At 42.1% G+C, this 21,686-nt stretch overlaps 1 protein-coding gene across 1 annotated transcript in view; it reads right to left on the minus strand.

Moving 5' to 3' along the window:
* ADAMTS12 (ADAM metallopeptidase with thrombospondin type 1 motif 12) overlaps positions 1 to 16,795 on the minus strand; it is a 315,003-nt gene extending 298,208 nt beyond the window's left edge. Inside the window, exons 1-2 of the mRNA XM_003792927.3 lie at positions 16,357 to 16,795; positions 5,918 to 6,279 (exon numbers count right to left, since the gene is read on the minus strand). Coding sequence (XP_003792975.1) covers positions 5,918 to 6,279; positions 16,357 to 16,483 — 489 coding nt within the window. The 5' untranslated portion in view covers positions 16,484 to 16,795. The remainder of the gene's footprint in view (positions 1 to 5,917; positions 6,280 to 16,356) is intronic.
* Between the last annotated feature and the right edge of the window lie 4,891 nt (positions 16,796 to 21,686).

Raw genomic sequence — 21,686 nt, forward strand, 5'->3', positions numbered from 1 at the left:
AATTTATCATATTAACAAGCGAAAGAAAATTCATCCTATCAACTCATGCAGAAAAACATTTGATAAAATTCAATACCCATTTGTAATTTAAAAAGAAAAAAAACCTCTTGGAAAACTTCCTCTACTTGATGGAGAGAATCTATAAAAATAAAATAAAACTGATAGGTGATATTATACCAGTTATGAAGGTCTAAATGTTTTCTCTCTAAGATTGGGAATAAGGTAAGAGAAATCTGCTCCTACCATTCTTATTCAATATAGCATTCAAAATTCTAGATGATGCAATAAGTAAGGCAAGGAAAAGAAATTAAAAGGCATAAGATCAGAAAGGAAGAAATAAAACTGCCCCATTTGCTAATGACATCAATATACACAGAGGAAATTCCAAGGAATCCATCAACAAAGCTATCTTAGAGCTAATAAGTGAGTCCACAAAACTCATATCGTACAAAATAAACATACAAAAATTAACTTTATACACCAGCAATAAGCATGTGAATATGGAAATTTAAAACACAGCTGCTTTAAAATGAAATACTTAGGTATAATCTAACAAAACACATATAGGGCTAGTATGCTAAAAACTACACAACACTGATTAAAGGAAGAAAGATCTAAATAAATCAAGATGCGTGCCATATGTATGCATCAAAAGACTAAGCATAGCAAAGACGTCTATTATTCCCAAATTAATATATAAGTTTAATATAATTTCTTTCAAAATGCCAACAAGCTTTATGTAGACAAGAATATTCTCATATAGAAAAATCAGAGAACTAGAATCATGAGAACAATTTTGAAAAAGGAGACTAAAATGTAAGGAATTAGTCTACCACATTTAAAGACTAATTATACAGCTATTATAATGAAAACTGTCCTATCGATGGAACAGAACCTAAAATTCAGAAATAGATTAACAAAAATATGTTCCACTGATTTTTGCAAAAGCAATTTAATAAAAGAAAAATAGTCCTTCAACAAATGGTGCAGACCAACTAGATATCCATAGGCAGGGAGGAAGGAAAGAAGGGAGGGAGGGAGGACTCTGAGTCTCATACAAAAATTAACTTGAAATGGATCATGTACTTAAATGCAAAATGTAAACATAAGGAGGTGATGGGGCAGGAGAGAAATAGTGATGGTTATAAAAGGACAACACGAGAGATTCTTGTACAGAAATGTGTCATCTTGACCACACTGATGTCTAAATCCTAGCCGTGATACTGTACAGTAATTTTGCAAGATGGTGCCATCAGAGGAAACTGGGTAAAAAGTACTACGAATACTTCTTTATATTAGTTCTTACAACTGTATATAAATCTACATCTGCCTCAAAGTAAAAAGTTTAACTTAAAAAAAAAGATGCTAAGAAAATATAATACCTCTTTCAAAGGCTTAATCCATATTTGAGTTCAAAACAAGAAAGGAAACCTCAATGTGCCAAATGAGAAAGGAAGAATTCAGGCCTGAAAATTGAGGGGGAGTTGAAGCTGGATGACCCTTGAGAGATCCATGCCCCGCTGTCCAGGTTAAGAATTAGAATTTAGTTTCCCAGCACAGGCTGGAATTGAAGCTAAGGTTGATGACAGAGCCAAGAAGTATAATAAAGGCTGGCCTAAGAACTGCGGTGAACAGGAATTAAATAATGCCCTGTGAAAACCTGTGGTTTTCTGACCCAGGTACACAGTCCAGATGAAGGTGAGGTAAGCATCCACCTTTCCCATCATCTTAGCCACTACACCGTGCTCCTGTACCTCCAGTGACTCTGAAGCAGAGTGCCCCAAGGAAAACAAGAACCCTCACTTTGTGTTGTGCACAAGTGTGGGGTCTAACATCGTGCACTAGCTTCCCAGTCTAGAAGTCTGAACGGAACTGCTCTAACAGTAAACTCACCGGGAACCAGCCTGGTAGGGCCCCTGGCTCTAGCAAAGTCACCCCCACTGGGGTTCTCACTCCTGCCAAGGATGAATTCAGAGTCTAACACATCAAAAAATACAGTTTAAAAATTTTTAGAATGAAACAAATCAACTGAACTGTCTAAAATAAGCAAATTCCATGATTTCAAGTTTATGAAACTATTGAGAGGGGAAGGGTAGTGGAAATAGCAGATGACAGAAGAGGGCTGCTATATGGGGGACACAGCTGCCTGTATCTGGAGGAGCCTCCAAGAGGACCAGGACCAGAGAGCCACATGAGAGCACTTTAGAGGAGGAAGGACACTGTCCCACATTTCCCCATAAGTGAGTTTTCTAGGATCTTCAATTTGAAACCATCTAGGTCTGTGCCTGGAGACTAAATGAGCCTCAGATTATAGACAACTCCAATAGGACACAGGCTCCAGCAGCTCATTCAGATGAACACGTGTGAACCGCAGAACCTGCCAGGATGAGAGGCAGAGGGCCCAGTCCACATGAAAGTGACTGCTTCCTAGGAAAGGTTTCCCAATTCTATCTCTGCCCCTAACAGTGGTGAGGGGGCTTACAGCTAGCATGACCCAGGTCTGCCATCCTGTGAATTAGAGTGTGGGCTCATCCCTGGGTGAAAGGAAAAGCAATTATCCCAGAGGTCAGACCCCCAGACGCATGCTCAGAAGTCAGTCAGAAGTCAACATAGGTCCAGAAACTATCCTTTTCAATCACAGCATTCTAGTCAAAATTTGGACAACAACAAATTTTGACAGATGAGCAAATAAACTTGAAGCCAGCCAAGTGCTCACATGAAGAAAAGAAATTCATTTGACTTTTGGTGCCTTTTTTATAGCCATCCCTTAACAGTCCAAATACGTGCGAGAGGCTCCCCCCAATCCCAGTGGAGTGTTTCTCCTGGCAAAATCCTTCAGCAATTTGGATGTGATAATTTTCCATCATCTAGTCATTCTCCTGTACTTCCAATGAATCTGAAATCTGAATCTGAAAATGCCCACATCATGCTACACTACTCACCGCTCCTCGGGAACATCTGAAATTGAAAAGACTCCAGTATTCTAGTCCCAAGCCTGGCATGATGCTAAACAGCATGCAATTTCCCTTAAAAAGCACAAGATGAAATTAAGGGACAATTTAGAGCAGTGGTTGCACCCTTGCCTGCTGGTTATAATCACCTGAGGCCAACCTACATTAGAGTAATCTTGGCCAATACGGTCAATTAACACCCACTCTCACTAATTGGTGGCCACTGGCAACAGCTGTTGCACTTTAGAAACTCCTGGGGCGCTTTCAAAATGCTGATACCTGGACTCTATCCTCAGACCAATTAAATCAGAACATCTGGGGCATGGAGTACAGCAGAGTATCTCCCCACGTGAACCTAATGCTAAGACAGGGTTAAGAACAGACTGCTCTAGTCCCTTCTTCTCAAACTTCAGTGGGCATCAGAATCTCCTAGAGGGCTTCTTAGAACAAATGTTTGAAATGGGCAAATCTATAGAGACGGAAAGTTGATTAGTGGCTTCCCAGGAGAAAGGGAGACAACTGCTGAGGGGTACAGGTTTTTCTTTGGGATAAAGAGGATGTTCTGAGATTTATAGTAATGGTTGCACAGCTGTGAAATATATTTCAAGCTGTTAAATTCTAAGTGGGTGAATTGTATGTATGTGAATTATATCTCATCATAGCTGCTGAAATGCATATACACATGCATGTTTCTGCCCACCTCCAGAGATTTGGATGCATCAGGTCCAGAGCAGAGCCCATGAATTTGTCTCTTTAATGAGCTTCCAGGTGATTCTGCAGCTTGATTCTGCAGATCTACAGACCACAGAAAGGTACCCATGCTCACACTCTGTAGGGTCTTATGAGCATAATAATGTTTCATTGTCAGGGGGCTCTTTGAATGTCAGCAGTTCTTTCTTCTGTTCCTCTGGCTACAGAGGATCAGGTGCCACTGAGGTTGCCAGGGGTGTGTCATAGTAATGAGAGTTGGCATTGTAAAGGAAAGATGTAACGTGAACCCAGATCATGCCCAGAGGGGAAGGTCATGGAGACAGGAAATGTCCCCTAGTTCAAGTGGGATGTGGCCAGAGAAAAGAGGAGAAGAGGACACCATTCTTAATTTTGTGTTATGATCTAATGAGGCGGAAATGATAAATACCTACAGATGAAAATCCAGATTTACAGAAAAAGGCAAAACATGACTCTCCATTTATTGCACAAAGCAATTCATCCCCAGAGGTCCTTCAGAAAATTTAAATTTCTATCTAGTGTTTTACATGAAAGTTTTCACAGTATTGCCGCAAAGTCAAACTATACAGATGAAAATAAAGAGAGTCCCAAATTTAAAAAAGCAGAAATTTTTAGTGTAATGGCAGGAATGTCAGGAGAGTTTGGAACAAATGCCTTCCAGAGGAACGCCAATGCCGCTAGCCGTTCTGCTCAGCAAACCAGCCCTGGCATGAGTGCCAGTGCTGGTACCCTGGTCTCCCCACAAACCAATATTAGACTGTGGGATCTTCCCCATGCAGTCACCCCTAGGCACACCCCATTAGTGTTGGCACCCACCTCCTGCTCAAGCTTGAGAAAAACCTCAACAGATCTCAGCACAGCCGCTAAGCATTGTTTGCTGTACATTGCTAGTGAGGCTGTCACTGTTGCTGCTGCCAGAAGTAGGGCAGAACAAAGGGACCAAACTTTTTAAAATGTAGATTTAAGTGTTTTAAAAATAGGCTTTAGCAAAGCTTGAGACCTATCAAATAGTAGCAGAAAGCCTTGGACCCAAATTCATTTGCATAATGAGGTGGTTCAGTAAGCTCCAGGCTTTATCATTTGCTAAAGAAGGAGGGGGAGATACAGTGTCCATAAATTACACCACACCCTACATATTCCGGGGTCTGGCATATTAGAATAACAATAGTAACAGCAGCCAGCATTCATTGAGTGTTTATGATTCAAAACATAATTCTGAAATTATTTTCTATTTTTATTTATAAATATTAGTTGTCTATTTTTTTGAGACTTTGAAAAAAAAAAACTGTGACTATTTCACATCTTAATTGGTATATAAACGAGAGACAGTCATAAACAGAGTTTACCAACATTGTACAGGTGCTACTTTGTCTATGGAGCAGTCTTGTTGGCGTTTGTTTATTTAATAAATGTTGCTTTCATTTCCAAAAAAAATAAAAAATTATTTACTAAACACTCTTTTTGGATTTTTTAACATATTAATACATCCTCACAAAAGTCTATTACGTGAGTCAACAAACAATTTCTGTAAAAGTCAGATAGTACATATTGCAGGGTCGCAGGCCGTACAGTGCCCATCCCCACTACTGCTGTAGTGGGAAAGGAGCCCTAGACCATATGTAAACACATGGGCTTATCTGTCTTTTAGTAAAAGTATGTTTATAAAAACAGGAGGCAGGCCAGAATTGCCTATGGGCCATAGCTTGCTAGATGGCTGTATGGGACAGGTACTACCATTACCTCTACTTTACAGATGAGAAAACAGAGGTATCCAGGGACCGACTCCCAGCCCCAGGTCCCACATGACGTCAGATTATGATGTGCGCACACTCGATGACCCTATGGGAGTCTGCAGCCACCATCATTCTTAGTAAGAGGTGCACTCAGTCCCCATGCAGGTTTCCCTAATTCAAACCACATTAGTCAGCCAGTTAGCAATATCCGCAGAGCCGCCTGGAGGCTGAAGACCCAGCTCAAACCCACCCTCTTCTGCCCCCCAACCCCGACCTCAGTGTCCCTGGCTGGAGTTCTCCCTGCCCCTCTAACCCTCAGTGCCCTCACTCTCTGTACTTCTAAACCAATCCCTCTCTTTATTATACATTTTCTTCCCAACTGAGGCCAGCATCAGCGCCCACATGTCAAAGTGTCGTGAACCTGCTGGTTCCAACAGGTCTCTTCAGGCTGAGACTTAGGGGCCTGTAGGGGGTGGGGAGGGAGATGGCAGAGCCAGCACTCACCAGTCCATGGCAGGCACTGAGGGCTGCCGTCCCGACTCTACTGCCCCGCTGCAAAACCGTGCCCCTGAGATGGCAGTGGGGGGCAGAGGAAGCCACCACCTTAACATGGGAGAGGTTCCCATATCTCTTCTCCACGATGTAGCTATTGGAAAGAAATCCCTGATTGACTGTCAAGTTAAAAAATAGGTCCTTCTCCTCATGAGAAATTCTATAATACACCCGGTCCTCTGAGCTGTCCAAATCTCTCTTCTTCCTGCTGCTCCTAAGAGGATGGTCCACGCCATATGACAGAAAATGCCCACCTGCATCGACTCGGACAGGTGTCACCACGTGGTATTCTGGCAGAGCCTTGACAAAATGCCCTGGAAGAAAAGGAGACAGAAGAAAACTGAGAGATGCAAGCTGAGCCCACAGCAAGGCAAAGCCACTTTCATTTGAATTCAGATTCCAGCTTTTTATTTTTTATCTTATTTATTTTTTTATTGTTTGAGATTCATTGAGGGAACCAAGAATTAGGTTACACTAATTGCATTTGTTAGGCAAATTCCCTCTTATAATTGTGTCCCACCCTCAAGAGGTGTGCCATACACTGTGACCCATGATCCCCCACCCACCTCCCCTCTCCCCAGCCCCTCATTCCCCTACTCCACCCCTTGTATTACATCATCTACTGGCTTCATATTAGACTTGAGTATATTAGATTCTTGCTTCTCCATTCTCATGATGCTTTACTAAGAAGAATGTGTTCCACCTCCATCCAGGTCAATACAAAAGACATAAAGTCTCCGTCTTTTTAATGGCTGAATAGTAGTCCATGGTATACCCATACCACAGCTTGTTAATCCATTCCTGGGTCAGTGAGCATTTAGGCTATTTCCACATTTTGGTAATTGTAAATTGAGCAGTGATAAACAGTTTAGTGTAAGCATCTTTATGATGAAAAGAAATGTTTTTTCTTCTGGGTAGATGCCTAGTAATGGGATTGCAGGATCAAATGGGAGGTCTAATTTGAGTTCTTTGAGGATTCTCCATACTTCCTTCCAAAAAGGTTGTATTATTAAAAAATCCTATTGACTTGAAGTTTAACAATCCTTTCCAACACAGAGGTACTGCTTAGGTTAAATTCACAGAATAACTCACACTCTTCGGTGACATAAGAGACAAATATAGGTGACAATTAATTCATGAGGAATACTGTAAGGAGAGGGCCAAGATCCACATGATGAACAAGACCTTTCATGTCTATAGTTCATTAGTACAAATCACAGAACTTCACTGTTGGTCATTAGGCACTTAAACACCACAGGAACTTCCAGTAAACTTAAGTTAAATGGAAAAAACAAAACCACAGAAAAATCTACCATACTCACACTAATAACCCTTATGCCAATTATAGCATAAGCATGTTCTATAATGTAGCAAACACGCTTAAAGGAACTGGGTTTTTTAAACGTTCACAAAATATGCAAAATAAAATGATAAGGGAACATATAAACATTTGAAGTATTGGCTCAAAATATGAAAACTGCCACTTTAAAAACTCAACACTTGTTTTTTCCACACCTGAGAGCCCCCATATTTGACTTACCCAATTTTAAATTCCCACAACCACCTCCTTGTTTTGATATGTGAAAATAACAAAGGACCTACCTAGCAAGGAATTAGGCATCCTCTGGATTACTGACTGCTTAAAGACCACTAACTACACATTTGGTAAAATAAAGTAATATTTTGCTTCAAACTAAAACAAAAGGAAAAAGAAAGACAACATGCTACCTGCCACCCCCCAGCTGTACCCCTTGAACTTTCTAACTTGCTTTTCTTTGCTCTTGTTATTCCTCTAACTAGAATATCTTTTGCATTCTATCAAAATCCTGCTTATGCATTAAAGTCCCAACTCAAATCCTTCCTCTTTATTCCCCTAATGTCCCTGGTTAAAGTTCTCTCTTCTTTCCCTAAGCTGTTACTTTCTATACCCCCCCCATTGCCTTTTGTTTATGACACATACTATTTATCTTTAAATCCTTTGGAGACCAGAATCTTGCACACCACAGGTGCTCAATTCACATGTGCTGATGTATCAGTGACTATATCTATAGATGGTTTATTAAAAGAACAGGACTCCATAGGATATAGTTACAAGAAAAGCTTTTTTTTTTTCAATCCAGGCAATGAGTTCCAAACATACTTTGTGGAATCATTCTTCTCTGCCTTGGATGAATTATGGGGCAGAGCACAGACTTTTCACTCTCAGGTACTAATAAACTGTCTTCATTTTTAGGCATAAAAAATCCAGACCCCTCACTTCAAACTACAGCAATTAGGCAGGGCGCACCACAGAACAACAAGAACACATCTTAAACATAATGTTCAATGAAAAATAAGAAACAAGTTATTACTGAGCGATTTACATTAACGGAAAATGCACACACTCACAAACAATGTGGTGCTAATTTTGCCAGAACACACGTGAACAAGAAACACGTGGAATACATTAAAATGGTTTTCCACTGGGAAAAACGGGAGTGAGGAGTGGGAACAAAAAAAAATGAACATAAATATATAAAACAAAAAAGAGGGGGTGGAACAAATTATTGATGCTGTTGTGCCATGAACTGAGGAGTGTGACTGATTCAGACCTCTCTGGTGCCCACTCACTCTCCAAGAAATGTCTGGGCCAGTCCAGCATGGGAATATCTTCCAAGACCTGTTCTAACCGCAGAGAGAAATGACAGGTGTGTGAGGCCGATGTAGTTGGCTCCAGTAGTAGGGCCCTCCTGCTGCTCCTCTTCTCTGCTAGTCACAGAGATGCCTCTGGCTCCTCTGTGTTTGGAGAAAGGAAGGGAGTTAGGAGCAAAAATGTCTTATTCAACTGGGCATAGCTGACATCTGGCAACAGTGCCCCACAGGAGGTCAACATCCAGATGCTGACCCCTTTTCTCAAGGAAGCTCTGTCCCTGGGGATGGGCCCTTTCAGGTCCGTCACTGTGGGCAATTCCTCTCCCAATGGCCACCCTCAGCCCTGCCTCCCTCCACCGTTTCCTGAGACCACCTCACCCCTACAGGGGATCCTCTGTGGCATCCCTTCAAGATGAGCCACATCTGGTTCCCCTACATGGGGCCCAAATCTGGCTCTCAGGATATAACCCTGAGCCCCATCCCACTCCCCAACATCAGGGAAATGGGGCTACTCTTAGCAGCCTGGTGCTGTTGGTTGGCTCTGTCACCAAATGCCATTCCAGCTAATCTTTTGCTATTGGTATTTTAAGGCTGAAATGCTAGTTGACGGACTCCCCAAACTCACACCAAAGTGTCCAAACTCTGGAGGCCCATTCACTTGCCTTGAGTTGAGGGGACAGTCAGGAGAATGCCCAGCACCCTAATCTCTGCTGAAGAAATCTCTCCTCTCTACATCTTTACATTTACCTTTAAGCCTCTCCTCACCTACAGACCAGGGGGGTGAAGGGATTAGAATCACATCACCTCTTAGCAAGTCCCACAGGCATGATCTGAAATTTCTCTTTAAGTACAGCCAGAAATTAACTTTTCTTCCCCCTCAGACTTAGAAACTGAGACAAAAAGAAAAATTCCATTTTAACAGCCTGTGACCTAGGCAAGTCTCTTTGGTCTCTATCAGAACATAAGAAACAAACAAGTAAGCAGAGCATGTTTTCTAACATACTATTTTTCTAAAAAGTCATATGGAGGAACACAAACTAAAAGCAGCTACGATTTTCATAAACACTGAACTCTGAATAAAATGTTAGACTCTTCTGGGTTTACTGATCTACAACCTCGCAAACAAGACTGAGATGCTGAAAATGCCTTGTTTGTTATACCCACGATACAACTGTCATAAATTCAGTAAGTGCAGTTTTAAAATCTATCTTAAATTTAAAACAATTTCTCTAAATGGACAATTTATCTCATGTGATACATCAACATCACATATTAGTATACTTAATAATCATAACAATTATGCAGAAATGTGGAAAAATAGGATCTAATAATGAAGGGGTAATAAATGTATAATAATGTCGCCGTTGTAATTGCAACATGGAGATCTAAGTATATACCCATATAAACAAAGCTTTTGATAGAATGTGTAAAAGTGAAAATTGTTACAGTGGTGAGAGTAGGAGTATGGCTGTTTTCTTTTGAAATGTATATTTCCTATGCTGTTTTTTCCCAATTAAAGGTAAACAAGTGTTGAATATTCCCAACACAAATAATAAGAGATAACAACATGCTAATTACGCTGATCTGATCATTATACATTATATATATCAACACATCACTATGTATCCCACAAATATGTACAATTATTATGTGTCAATTTAACAAATGGAATGAAAAAGTGTTTGAAAACGATAAGTAGGTAAAAAGAATTGGATGCAAGGGGGTCTGTTCTGTCTTCTGAGAGGTCTGTACAGAATACTCAGTCGAGAAGATAAGCAAGAGATGTGGGTGTCCCACAACTTAAGGGGGTGCTTTCTGATACTGTCAGCTCTGATCGCTACACCCTGATGACTGTGCCCATCACCGCTGGCTGCATCCCAGAGGCAGACTTAACCTTGGAGGGGGCACTCCATGACTGACCCAAGAGGACAGTCAAATTTGGGTCCTCTCAAGCAATAGCAAGATGAGTCTGGAGTCACAGACCAATGGGAGTATTAGCAGGAGGTAAGAAAAAGCAGGCCGGGGGGAGAAGCGGCCCTAAATGGCGAGCGAGGTATTCCTTCTATAGCATGTGGCCACCTGGGCTGCCCAGCAAAGAGGAGCAATAACCCCAGATCTGAGTTAGAACTGCATTGGGAACAGTGCATAAGAGGTGAACTTGGTCGAGAAGTTATTTCAATTTATTCAGAGACAATACATATTTTCCCACAAATTCATGAGCTTAAAATACTCCTTATAAGGACTGCCTCTGAAAATACACCTCAAAGATTTAAACATGATTTGTGAAAGTATAAAATGAAAGACTAAACCTTGCCTAAGCCCTTGCACCTACTGGCAAAAGAATAAAAGAGCAAACAAATCGAACACAGTGTGACCCAGTTGCTTTTGATCTAAAGGATTTTTAAGAAAGCCAAGCTAAGTTGGCTGGACAATAATTTAATGACAATAATCACAGTAACCATTTAGGAAGGTCTTGTTCTGAGCCAGGTACCATAAGTTATCCCCATTTTATAGAAAAGGAAACCGAGTTTAAGAAGTCACATGCAATCTTATACAAAGCTACTTGGATTAAAAACCTGGACTTCCTATTTCAAAATCATGTTCTCAGCCACTTTAGTACTTCATGTACGTAAGGAAGAGGAATTGACCTTGGCAGAGAGGATAAGACAGTTAGAGGAATTACAAGAACATTGTCCTTAGGGATGAAAGTGACCAGAAAAGAACTGCTGGACTTCTCTGTGCCTCAATTTGCTCAGCAATAAATAGAGTTAATAACTGCCTTTAACACAATAACTAAGAAAATGACATGAAGGCTATGTTAACCAGTTGTATGAAAGTATTTCAAACTGTATATAGAAACAGCACTCTGTACCCTATGATAGTATTAATGTACACAGGTATGATTTAATTTAAAAAAAAAAAAGAAAAGAAAAATAATTGCCTCTATGTAGGTCAAAGTAAAGGGGACAAGACTGACTTCCCTGATTTGATTGCAAGAGGAAGCCAGCCAAGGCAGCCCACAGGTGTGGATGGAAACAGGAGGTCACTTAAAGAGAGTGGTATATGTGGGCATCCCAACTGCAGCCACCTCTTCTAGACAATGGACATAATAATAATAATATCGACCTCCTGGGATGCTTGGGAGGCTTTAAAGTATTAACATATTTAATAGATTTCAAATACTATTTAACAAACAACATTCATCAGCTAAACACTAGTACTATTGGCATTATAGAGAGAAACCTGGCTACTAGGAATTACTGTGGACATAAACGTGTAGCCTCCCAGAGTCAGAGGAAACCCATACTCACCTTGGCTTCCTCGCAATGTTTAGTTTGGCTGATTAGTTAGCTTCAACCTTGACCAATGGAAAGCAAAACTCAAAGGGGACATGACAGGGATGAGAAATGGGTGTTAAGAAATGGCATTAGCTCCTAATTTTCACCCTTTCTATGGTCAAGTGTCATTTTAGGAGTACACCAACTTGGTCTGGTCTGATCCCCACTTTTCTCTAGTGAGGGGTAATGAACCATGTCCCAAGGCTTAGTATCCACTCCTGTCTCCGTAAAGCAACAATTAATTAACAGTGCGGATCTGTGACTGGGCAATCTAACCCCAGACACTACACTTCTACACTCTGCCCTCACTGCCTCTCCTGGTTCTACTCAGCAAGCAGCAGAGGTCAAGGTGGGTTGTCAACATGGCTGGGGGGGGTGGCTGAGACACACGGAAATGACATCACAACCTCCACGTGGGTTTGTAGAAATGAATTAACAGCTCTGTTTAAAATTGGACTTCAAACCTTAGGTGACAAGTTTCAATGATACTTCAAGAAACTTTGAGGGGAACCTGTTGGCATACATGCTTTTGAAAATGTCTTACCCTCTGCTTAGAAAGAGAGAAGTAAGAGACTATTTACCTGTCAATTTTTAAAAAGCTTAGGTTAAACCTATTCTTTTCCTTTATGGAACTCTGCATAAATTTGCATGTCCCCCTTGAGCAGGCAGGGGCCAAGCTAGTCTTCTCAGTATCTCTCCAGTGTTAGCATATATGCTGCCAAAGTGGTCATAATCTCCACTATCTTTACATTTATTCCTATCTTAGAGAGCAAATGAATTTCTAAGACTTCTTCCTAAAAAAAGTAATAAGAGCTGGGTGCAGTGGCTCACGCTTGTGATCCTAGCACTTTGTGAGGCTGAAGTGGGTGGATTGCTTGAGCTCAGGAGTTCAAGGCCAGCCCATGCATCAGCAAGACTCCATCACCTAAAAATAGGTGGGCGTTGTGGTGAACACCTATGGTCCCAGCTACTCAAGAGGCTGAGGCAAGGGAATTGCTTGAACCCAAGAGTTTGAGGTTGCTGTGACCTATGACACCATGGCACCCTACAGAGAGCAACAAAGTAAGGCTCCATCTCAAATAAATAAATAAATAAAATAAGGTAATGAAATTCCTATAATAGAGGAGTTTTTTTCATAATTATCTTCTGTGTAAGATCTCTGTAAACAACAACTATATTTTTTTAATTTTTGACGACTGTATTTTTATTATAGAAATTTACACACATTGAAAATTTGTGAAGCATTATGCTGAACCCATCAGAGTTGCAAAATATACCACAGAAGGTTGGGTTTATTCACCAACCCTTTGATAACTAACCCGCTGACCATATAGCTTATTATAATTAACACAAACTATGGAATTTGCGAAGTCTCTTCTCACATTCAGAAAGTATCTGAAATCAATTCCTCCCTGCAGAATTCGTCTACAAACAGCATAAGTAAATATAAAATCAGCCTTGAAACACTGCTTACTCTGGGAGGCAGTGTTTCAAGACAGGAGCACGTCTCTAACACAGGATAAGGTGCCTATCCTATTGGTTTCCTGGAGTTGTCAAGAGCAAAAGGGATTATGGAAATTGCCCGTGTCCTGTAAACAGTACAGAGGTAAACAAACCTAAGGGGCTGGAGAGGGAGGCAGTATACAAGAGTTGTGTGCAAGGTTAGCGTTTCCCGTTGTTCTGATACTTGATTGTGAACCAAGAAATCTCATGGAAGTCATAACACATTCTTTTTTTTTTTTTTTATCCGAAATGGGATTTATTACCAGGATTGCCAGTCTAACTCAATACAGGAAAATAATTTTAGAAAACAGTACATTAATGAAATCAATAAGAAAAACCACACAGTCGCCTCAAGAGACACAGAAAAGGCTTTTCACGGAGGCAACATAATCTTGTTGATAAAGTCTTTTAAAAATCTCATAACTTGTGTGGCGCCTGTGGCCCAAAAGGGTGGGACACTGGTCCCATATACTGGAGGTGGTGAGTTCAAACCCAGCCCTGGACAAAAAAAAAACTGCAAAAAAAAAAAAAATTCTCCTAACACATTCTTACATCACAAGTGGGCAATGTGGAAAGAATACTGGGCAGAATTAGTCCAATCTGCCTGTATATAGGCCTAGGCGAAAAAAATTGGATTTACCTCTGTACTTCTTTGGGGGACGAGAAGTTGACTGGCCCCAGCCCCTAGAACTAGAAGATGTATAGAATCTAAACCTGTCTCCAACTGGGGGACCCTGTGAAGTAACAGTAGATACTCAATGAATTCTATATGTCAACTACCAAACTGACGCCTAGACCTCCTGTTCCTCATGCATAAAAATAAAATGGATGATGAGATGATACTTAAGTAATTTGCAAGTTTAAATGTTCAGAATTTGGGTGCAATTCAAAAATATGGTCTGAAAGGAAATCAAAGTCTAAGGAGATTGGCTAATTGTGAAGCTGCAGGCAGGAGGGAAAACCCAGGCCATCCTCTTCCTTAGAATGTCATTATTTACTACTATGCCCTCATGCACCCCTCCCTGTCTTCCCAACCACCTTCACTTCTAAATGGAAGTTGGCTTAGAACTTTCTCCTTTGCACCAAATATGGATTACTTGTAAATCCATTAGTAAATTAATTAAGATTCATGAAAAGTCTTTTAAAAATTGAAATTTTTTTAAACATAAATAAAAGTGCATCATAAATAAATGTAGAGCCTTTTGCAACTATTTTAGAATATTGAATACTCTCAGCACAGAGCCTTAAAGGTGCCCAGGGAAAATATCTCACTTTCCAGAGAGGAAAAAGCAAAGCCTAGTGGTGTCTGCTTCACGCCAAGCTGAACAGCCTTACAAAAAAGATGAAGAGCAAGCAGAGCTACAAACCAACCCAGGAGAATGTGTGTCTTTGAACCAAATCATCTCCAAATGCCCTGGGAAGTGCTTGCAGGCTTTGTTTGTGCTGCCCCAGAAGAGAGACTTTTCACAAAGGGACTGTTTTTCAAAGAACAACAAGCGCTGCTATTTTAAACTTGAGGGTGGGAGATTGTATCTGGAACGTTTACACAAGGGAGTGCTGGCTGATGGACATCTAACCCCAGTGTTAGCCTGCTCCAGCTTCCAAGTAAAGCAAAGGGAGGGACTTGCTTCTGATAGCTCCCCAAGCCAGGCAGAGGAGTTCTCCAGCTGTGTCTGAATTTTGCAACATGGGCAGAAAACCCCAACTCTGTCTAGAAATCCTAAACAAGGGCAAGTTGGTGATGTCTGTCACCTGAGTGGCCTTGGTGGGAATTAAAGGGATGGAGGACACTTTCAGAGACTTAAGCACAGTCAGCAAATACAGGACTTGATGTTAACTCAGTGGTGTGTGTGTGTGTGTGTGTGTGCGCGCATGCACGTGTGATCCCTATTCATTCCCACAATGGGGGTATGTTGCATGATGGTAAGAGTCTGACTACCTAAGCTCAAAACCTTGCTCCATCGTTAACTGGACTCATAAACTCCCCAAGGCTTCAGCTTCCTCATCTGAATAGCGGGGATGGTACCTGCGCCCATAAGCCTGCTGTCACTGGTCATTGGCTGATACACAGACCGCTGTGTGGGCCATTACTGTGGCTATGCCTGTTTCCCCCAAGGGCACAAACCCTCCCACCCAACAGGAAAGTGTCTCTGACCTTTCCCAGTCTAATAAAAAGCAGAGAAAACTGTATCACTCTGCTCAGGGTGTTAGGCTTAAAAGAATAATAATCATCCTAATAATAACAAATTGTCCACCACAAGTCCTCCAGTGCTTTCTGCGACATTATGGGTTTCATTAAATTCAGAAAGAGAAGCAACCAGCTGTGATCAATGAGGTAGGACAGAAAAAGTGAGTCCCTACGGGGGTAAATGTCCCCCCCCCCAACCAAAGGACGGTTATTTTAAAAACACAACCCTAAATCTTTCCAGGAAACCCAAACACAGCCAAGCCAGCTCAGTAGGGGAGCAGAATCACATTTCCCCTTTCCTGACCAAAAGTTTCAAACTAACTAGAAACACTGCAATGACTGCCAGTAGCCAGTTGGGACTTTTAAAAAAATAATCATTTTCCATGATCAGGGTCTGAAAAATAGGAGGTTGAAACAATGCAACATTCAAACAGGAGACAAAAGAGAGAGAGGTTACCAGCTACCTCTTGGGTCTTTCGAAGACTGCAGTGTCATCCCTGCAGGAGAGAGAGAGGTGCTCACCTTTCAGTGAGAATGGAGGAATCCCCACCTTACACACTGAATTCTGAGAAAGCCTCCTTCTGAGCTCCCAGCCCAGATTTCCTTACAACTCAGCCAAACAGCTTTGGGCTTTGCAGAGTGAGTTCTGCCGGTGGGGGAAGGGAAAGGGGAGAAAGTTCCACATGTCTTACTACCGCGGTTTCAAAAGCAGATAAAGAAAACCCACTAACCTTGCCTCCGGTCCGGGAAGCGCAGCAGGTCCGGCTGGGGTGGCCCCTCATGGCAAAGCGCCCCAAAGTTAAGGAGCTGAGCCACCACGGAAAGGTTTGCAAGCCAGCTCCTCCAGGCACATGGCATGATTCAGTTGCTGTGGAGAAGAATAGTCCAAAAAGTTCTAGCCCTCAGCTCCAGAAGTCAAGTCCTCGCCTGTGGCCGAGCAGGGAGATGCGGGGGGGACATGGTCAGGCACGGGAAGGCAGCGGCCGGCCGCAGAGCTGCCCGCGATCTCCCTCTGCTTTTTTAAGCAGAAAGGGGCTAGACACCTTTCCCCCTCCCTCCTCCCGAAAGGGGAGTGATTCCGCTGACAGTGTCTGCTTTCGGCGGGTGGGAATGGGTCGCGGGGAGGGCGCAGCCCACCCGGGTCCCCACCCCTCCGCCGTCCACACTGCCCTCATCTTCCCCCGGCACTCCCACCCCCACGCCCGCCGCCCCGCCCCGGCCCTGCCGAGCGGCCAAATAGGGGACACCCGGCCGAGCCACCCCTAGAGGCTCGGGAGAGGCTGCGAGCCAGAGGGCCCAGGCCAGCCCCTCGCCCGCTGAACGACGAGTGTGGAGGTGGGGCGGAGGGGACACCCATCCCTCCAGCCTCCCAAGCTCAGCGCCCCCCTTCCTGGGCCTTGGTTTCCAAGTTCCTGAACTTTTCCTGACATTTCTCTATCCCTCAAGAATCCCGCTCACACCGCTCTGGGAGTCTCGCCCAGGGCAGGCTAAGACTTCCATGTGAAAACTTCTAGGCAGTTTTTCTCCATGCCAAGTCCAACCAAGGGGAGTGGCCCGAGCCATTGTACTAGTTTGACCCTGGACAAGTCCCTTCATCTGTGCAAGGAGGAGATTGGAGCAAACGCCTGAGGCCCGCTCTGAGCCTGCAGTTCTCTGCGGGGCTTTGCTACGTTTATAACCCCATCTTTCCTGGTTCACTTCCATTCACTAGAAGGAAACCGGGAAGAGTGGGAGAAGCAAGTCCGCCCACCAAGGTGTTGGCTATTTATCCAGTTGACTTGAACAGGCTGCCCAAGGAGGGGGTGTCCACTCACTGAGAGGTTCAGCCATAAACCAGGGCGCTTGCTGGGTATCCTGAGAATTTCCTGGGCTAATCCAGCCAACACTTTTCACCTCTGGGCTGAAACAAGCCTCCTTACTTTATTCAGGAAGAATTTGGCCTTGATACGGAGATTTCTCTGCTTGTCAGCCAAACATATGTGCTTACCTCCAACTTGGAGGTCTGGGCCTCCAACTTGCCCAACCTTTCATGGGGACAGGACAGCCAAGTCCCAAATGCAAGGGAGTCCTCACAGGCCTGAGATGAGTAGCCAGAGGGTCTTCAACTGGGATACACAGACACCAAGACTCTTCAGGGGGTATGTGTGAGTTTCTATTGTTGCTGTTATAAATTACCGTGTACTCAGGGGCTTAAAACAACTCAAATTTATTATCTCACAGTTTGGGAGATCAGATATCTGGAAAGGGTCTCACTGCTGTAAAATCAGGGAGTCGGCACAGCTGCATCCCCTTCTGGAGGATCTAAGAATCTGTTTCCTTGCCTTTTCCAGAAGCTGCCCGAATTCCTTGGCTCACGATCCTCTTCTCCCATCTTCAAAGCCAGCAATGGCCACTTGAGTCTTTCCCACAACATATCACTTTAATTCTCTTCCTTTTTCCTCTTAGAAGGACCCTATGGTTACATGGGCCCACTATGATCATCCAGGACAATCTCCTTTTCAGCTGATTAGCAACCTGGATTCCATCTGCAACTTTAACCCTCCCCCCACCATGTAACAGAACATGTGATGTTATACCATCCGTGAGCTTCTTTTCCTGTAATATGAATAAGAGGCTCACAACCAGAGTTGAAAGAGATTTAAATTTGACAGGCATGAGGACCTGAGAGAAATGCATTTTCTTCTACTTTCTTCCTCTTCTCCATCTTCCTTCCCCTCCCCTTTCTTTTTTCTTCTCCTCCTCCTCCCCTTCCTCCTTCTTTTCCTCCTCCTTCTCCTTTAACAGCAAGCAGGATTCATTCATTCAAAGGGCACCCCTGGCTCCCATTCCCTAGAGAAGAGATTTGCCTCTCAGGCAGGAGCCCAAAGAACCCTGGAGAACTGCTGAATCTTGTCATTATCAGGAGTGATCCTAATCACTCATCCATTGAACACCTGGCTTCAAAATTTAATCCCTGCGACTCTAACCACATTCCCTTTCATCTCTCCCTCACCTACTCTTCAGACTATAACCAGGAATATCTAGTATCTAGATGTCACCCCAAACTAAAATATTAAAATTATAAAATCCCACTAAAGTTTTGTATTCTGTCAGCTCTTTCCAATCTTTATCCTCATAAGGACTTTCAGCCTGTTGCTCTCTTTGTCTTTGGCTTTCTAATAACCTATTAGCATCTCTCTGGGGTCACCTCCCTTTCTGCCCAGCCATATCCTATGATTTATCAGTGCCTTCAACATCTCGTTTCTTCCTCATCAAAATCTAACTTTGTTTTACTCGCACTGCTGATTTTCTCTGTTCTTTGTTTCCAAGTGCTGTTGAAGAAACTCACATATTTGTACCCAATCATTGGTGCAACTGTCAATTCATGTGTCCAATTTCAGCAAATTCTCAACCTAGCTCAGCACAAATGCACATTCGGCTAGTATTCTAAAACCAAGAATGTGTTAGAATACATCCTACTCTTTCCAGAATTTACAAAACACCTCCAAAGCTTTGAGTTGCCTCAGCATAAAGAGAAGATTAAATCCTCCTCAACTTTTTGTCTGCTCAATGAGAAAAGGTAAGAGAGGCCCTTGGCACCCAAGGTTGATAGCAAAGGTTGAAAAAGGCCACCTCTCCTTCTTGTCCACTACAGACAGCAGAAGGTCACCAAACTATCCCTGAGCTGTGCAAACATATTGCCCTTAAGCAAAAACTACAAAACCATGTAAAATTCCAGACGTCAATGACAGCTAGGAAAGCAAGCATTTATTACACACTGACTATATACATGGTGCTATGATAACCACTATGTTAGTGTTGCTTTATTTGATCCTCATAAAAACCTGATTAGTTAGGTACTATAGTATCCCCATTTTGCAGCTGGGGAAATAGTCATTGAAAGGTTAAATAACTTGCCTGGGATTATATTGCTATGATATGAAAAATCAGATGAAGCAGTAAAGTTCAGAGAAGTTAAGAGTCTCAGCAAAGCCACCAAGCAGGTTCAAATATAAATCTGTCTTACTTAAGGCACCTAGTAATCATCAGAGTGCCTTGGATAGTGGTTTAATTCATTGTGGTGAAGTATTTTCCATGTGAAAATATTAATACAAATTGGGACAAAAGATCCAAGATGTTTCACAAAGAGCTCTCTCTGTCTCATTAGGAAATAAGGCAGAAAGAATGTTCATACTTTCCTAATAAACCCTTAGAAACACAAGGGATGGCTGAAGTTCAAGGAAAATTAGCTCAATGTATCTTTCAGAGCTGTCATTAACACTGAAAAGACAAAGGAAACTGACAGCAATCCCCCCCCCAAAAAAACCCTGATTTGGTCCCAAGAATCATAAATGACTATGCCCCAAGAAGAGACTTCACATCTGTTAAACCTGCCTAAACACCACAGCCAGCATCTCCTAACAAAAATCATTGTATCACACCTCATAATTTATTAGCTGCTTTTCTTAAGCCAGGTCAGAAGATAGAGGGGAGAAAAGTCTTCCTCTGAGATTTTCAAGACTAGTTAGATCTTAACTCAGCTTGGAAGTCAAAAAGGATTGTCTTCAAAAGTCTTATATTTAAATATTGCTGTCAGATGTACTATTTTCTTTTAAACCTTTTTGCAGCTCTTGGAAAAAGATAAAGGTAGCTGTTTGTAACCCTCAGGATTATCAATTTTTTTTTTCTTCCTTCAAAGTGTATTAAATGTGTGACTGGATCAGTAATCAGCACTACCCACTCTGTACATCCTGAATCCCCAGAAAGTTTACTTTCCTGACTCAGCTTGAGGACCAAAGAATCCATTCACTGTGGATTTTGCAAAGTTATCTGGTTTTGCATTTAAGTAGGGGTCATGTTGGACCATTCTTCTGACCCTGTAATTAATCAATTCACTTGAAGAAACTATGTCATGGCAAAGCCCTTTTGAAAGCCAGGGCTGAAAAAGCTATAGAACCCTGACTAATGAGATATACTATTGGCTGACAAAAAAAAGCACACCCTAGAAAGAATGTGTAGCATTTGCCTCAAAATGCTGCAGTAAATTGAGACCAACACCAGTTTGTAGATCATCTTAAGCCAAATCAAAATGAAACGTAACAGAGGGCCATGGGTTGATGGAGGGATGATCCACATGGGAGATCTGCCAGAGGGATCTGAAGTGAGGTGAGAGGAGAACAGGGAACAGCTGGTTGCAAGGTGTCTGCAGTGTACAGAGGGCAGTTAGCAAGACACAGTGCATGGTACCAGAGTCCAAGCAGAGAGAGGAAGGCATTCAGCAGAAGGGGGTGGCCATGCGCAGGGTATTGAAATACTGGCAGTGTGAGGAGAGGCAGGGTGATGGTGGCAAGTGATGGTGATGATTGGTTACAGACAGTGAAATTGATCAACTAAGTATGCACAGTAAGAATAACAGGAGTCAAGTTTCTCACTACCAGTAAAAAGAGATAACAAATATTAAAATAGAAAAAAGTAAAATGTGCCCATATGTTGGATTGGAACTGAAGGCATTAATATGAACCCATAGGTGTTAATGTATATATAGATGCTATAGAAAGGAGACAGAAGGTGCATGAGTACTATGTGTATTAGGTGTGTATATACATGCATATATTCCCTAGGCCTGTCATTTGAAGATACTGTAGCAATAACATCACCAAAGGCACTAAGCACACCTGACCTCCCAATCTTGGATTCTAAATACCATTCTACTCTAACAGGAACTAGGTTCCTTAGAAAAAGGGCTGACTCTAGGGCTTGGAAAGTAGAAAATGAGCCTGAAACATTTTCTCAACTCCCCCCCAAATAAGAAACTACTCAAAGAAAGATGGGGCATGTAAAAAGAATAGAGGGACTAGCAAAGAGGGATTCCCATTGGCCAAATATGGAAAGTTTTCAGCAGAAAATATATAATAATGACAATGAATTATTAAATATTAGTCACATAATAAAATAAGAATCCACGAATCCATACTGATATAAGTAGATGTATGAATAGAAATGGTAAAGAATGGGAACTTATAGATATATATTTAAATTACACCCTCCCAAACATTTACTAATAAAAAGGTCAAAGAAATAC

The sequence above is a fragment of the Otolemur garnettii genome, unplaced genomic scaffold (genome assembly GCF_000181295.1).
Source record: "Otolemur garnettii isolate 467f Iridium unplaced genomic scaffold, OtoGar3 scaffold00063, whole genome shotgun sequence".
Taxonomy (NCBI): Eukaryota; Metazoa; Chordata; class Mammalia; order Primates; family Galagidae; genus Otolemur; species Otolemur garnettii.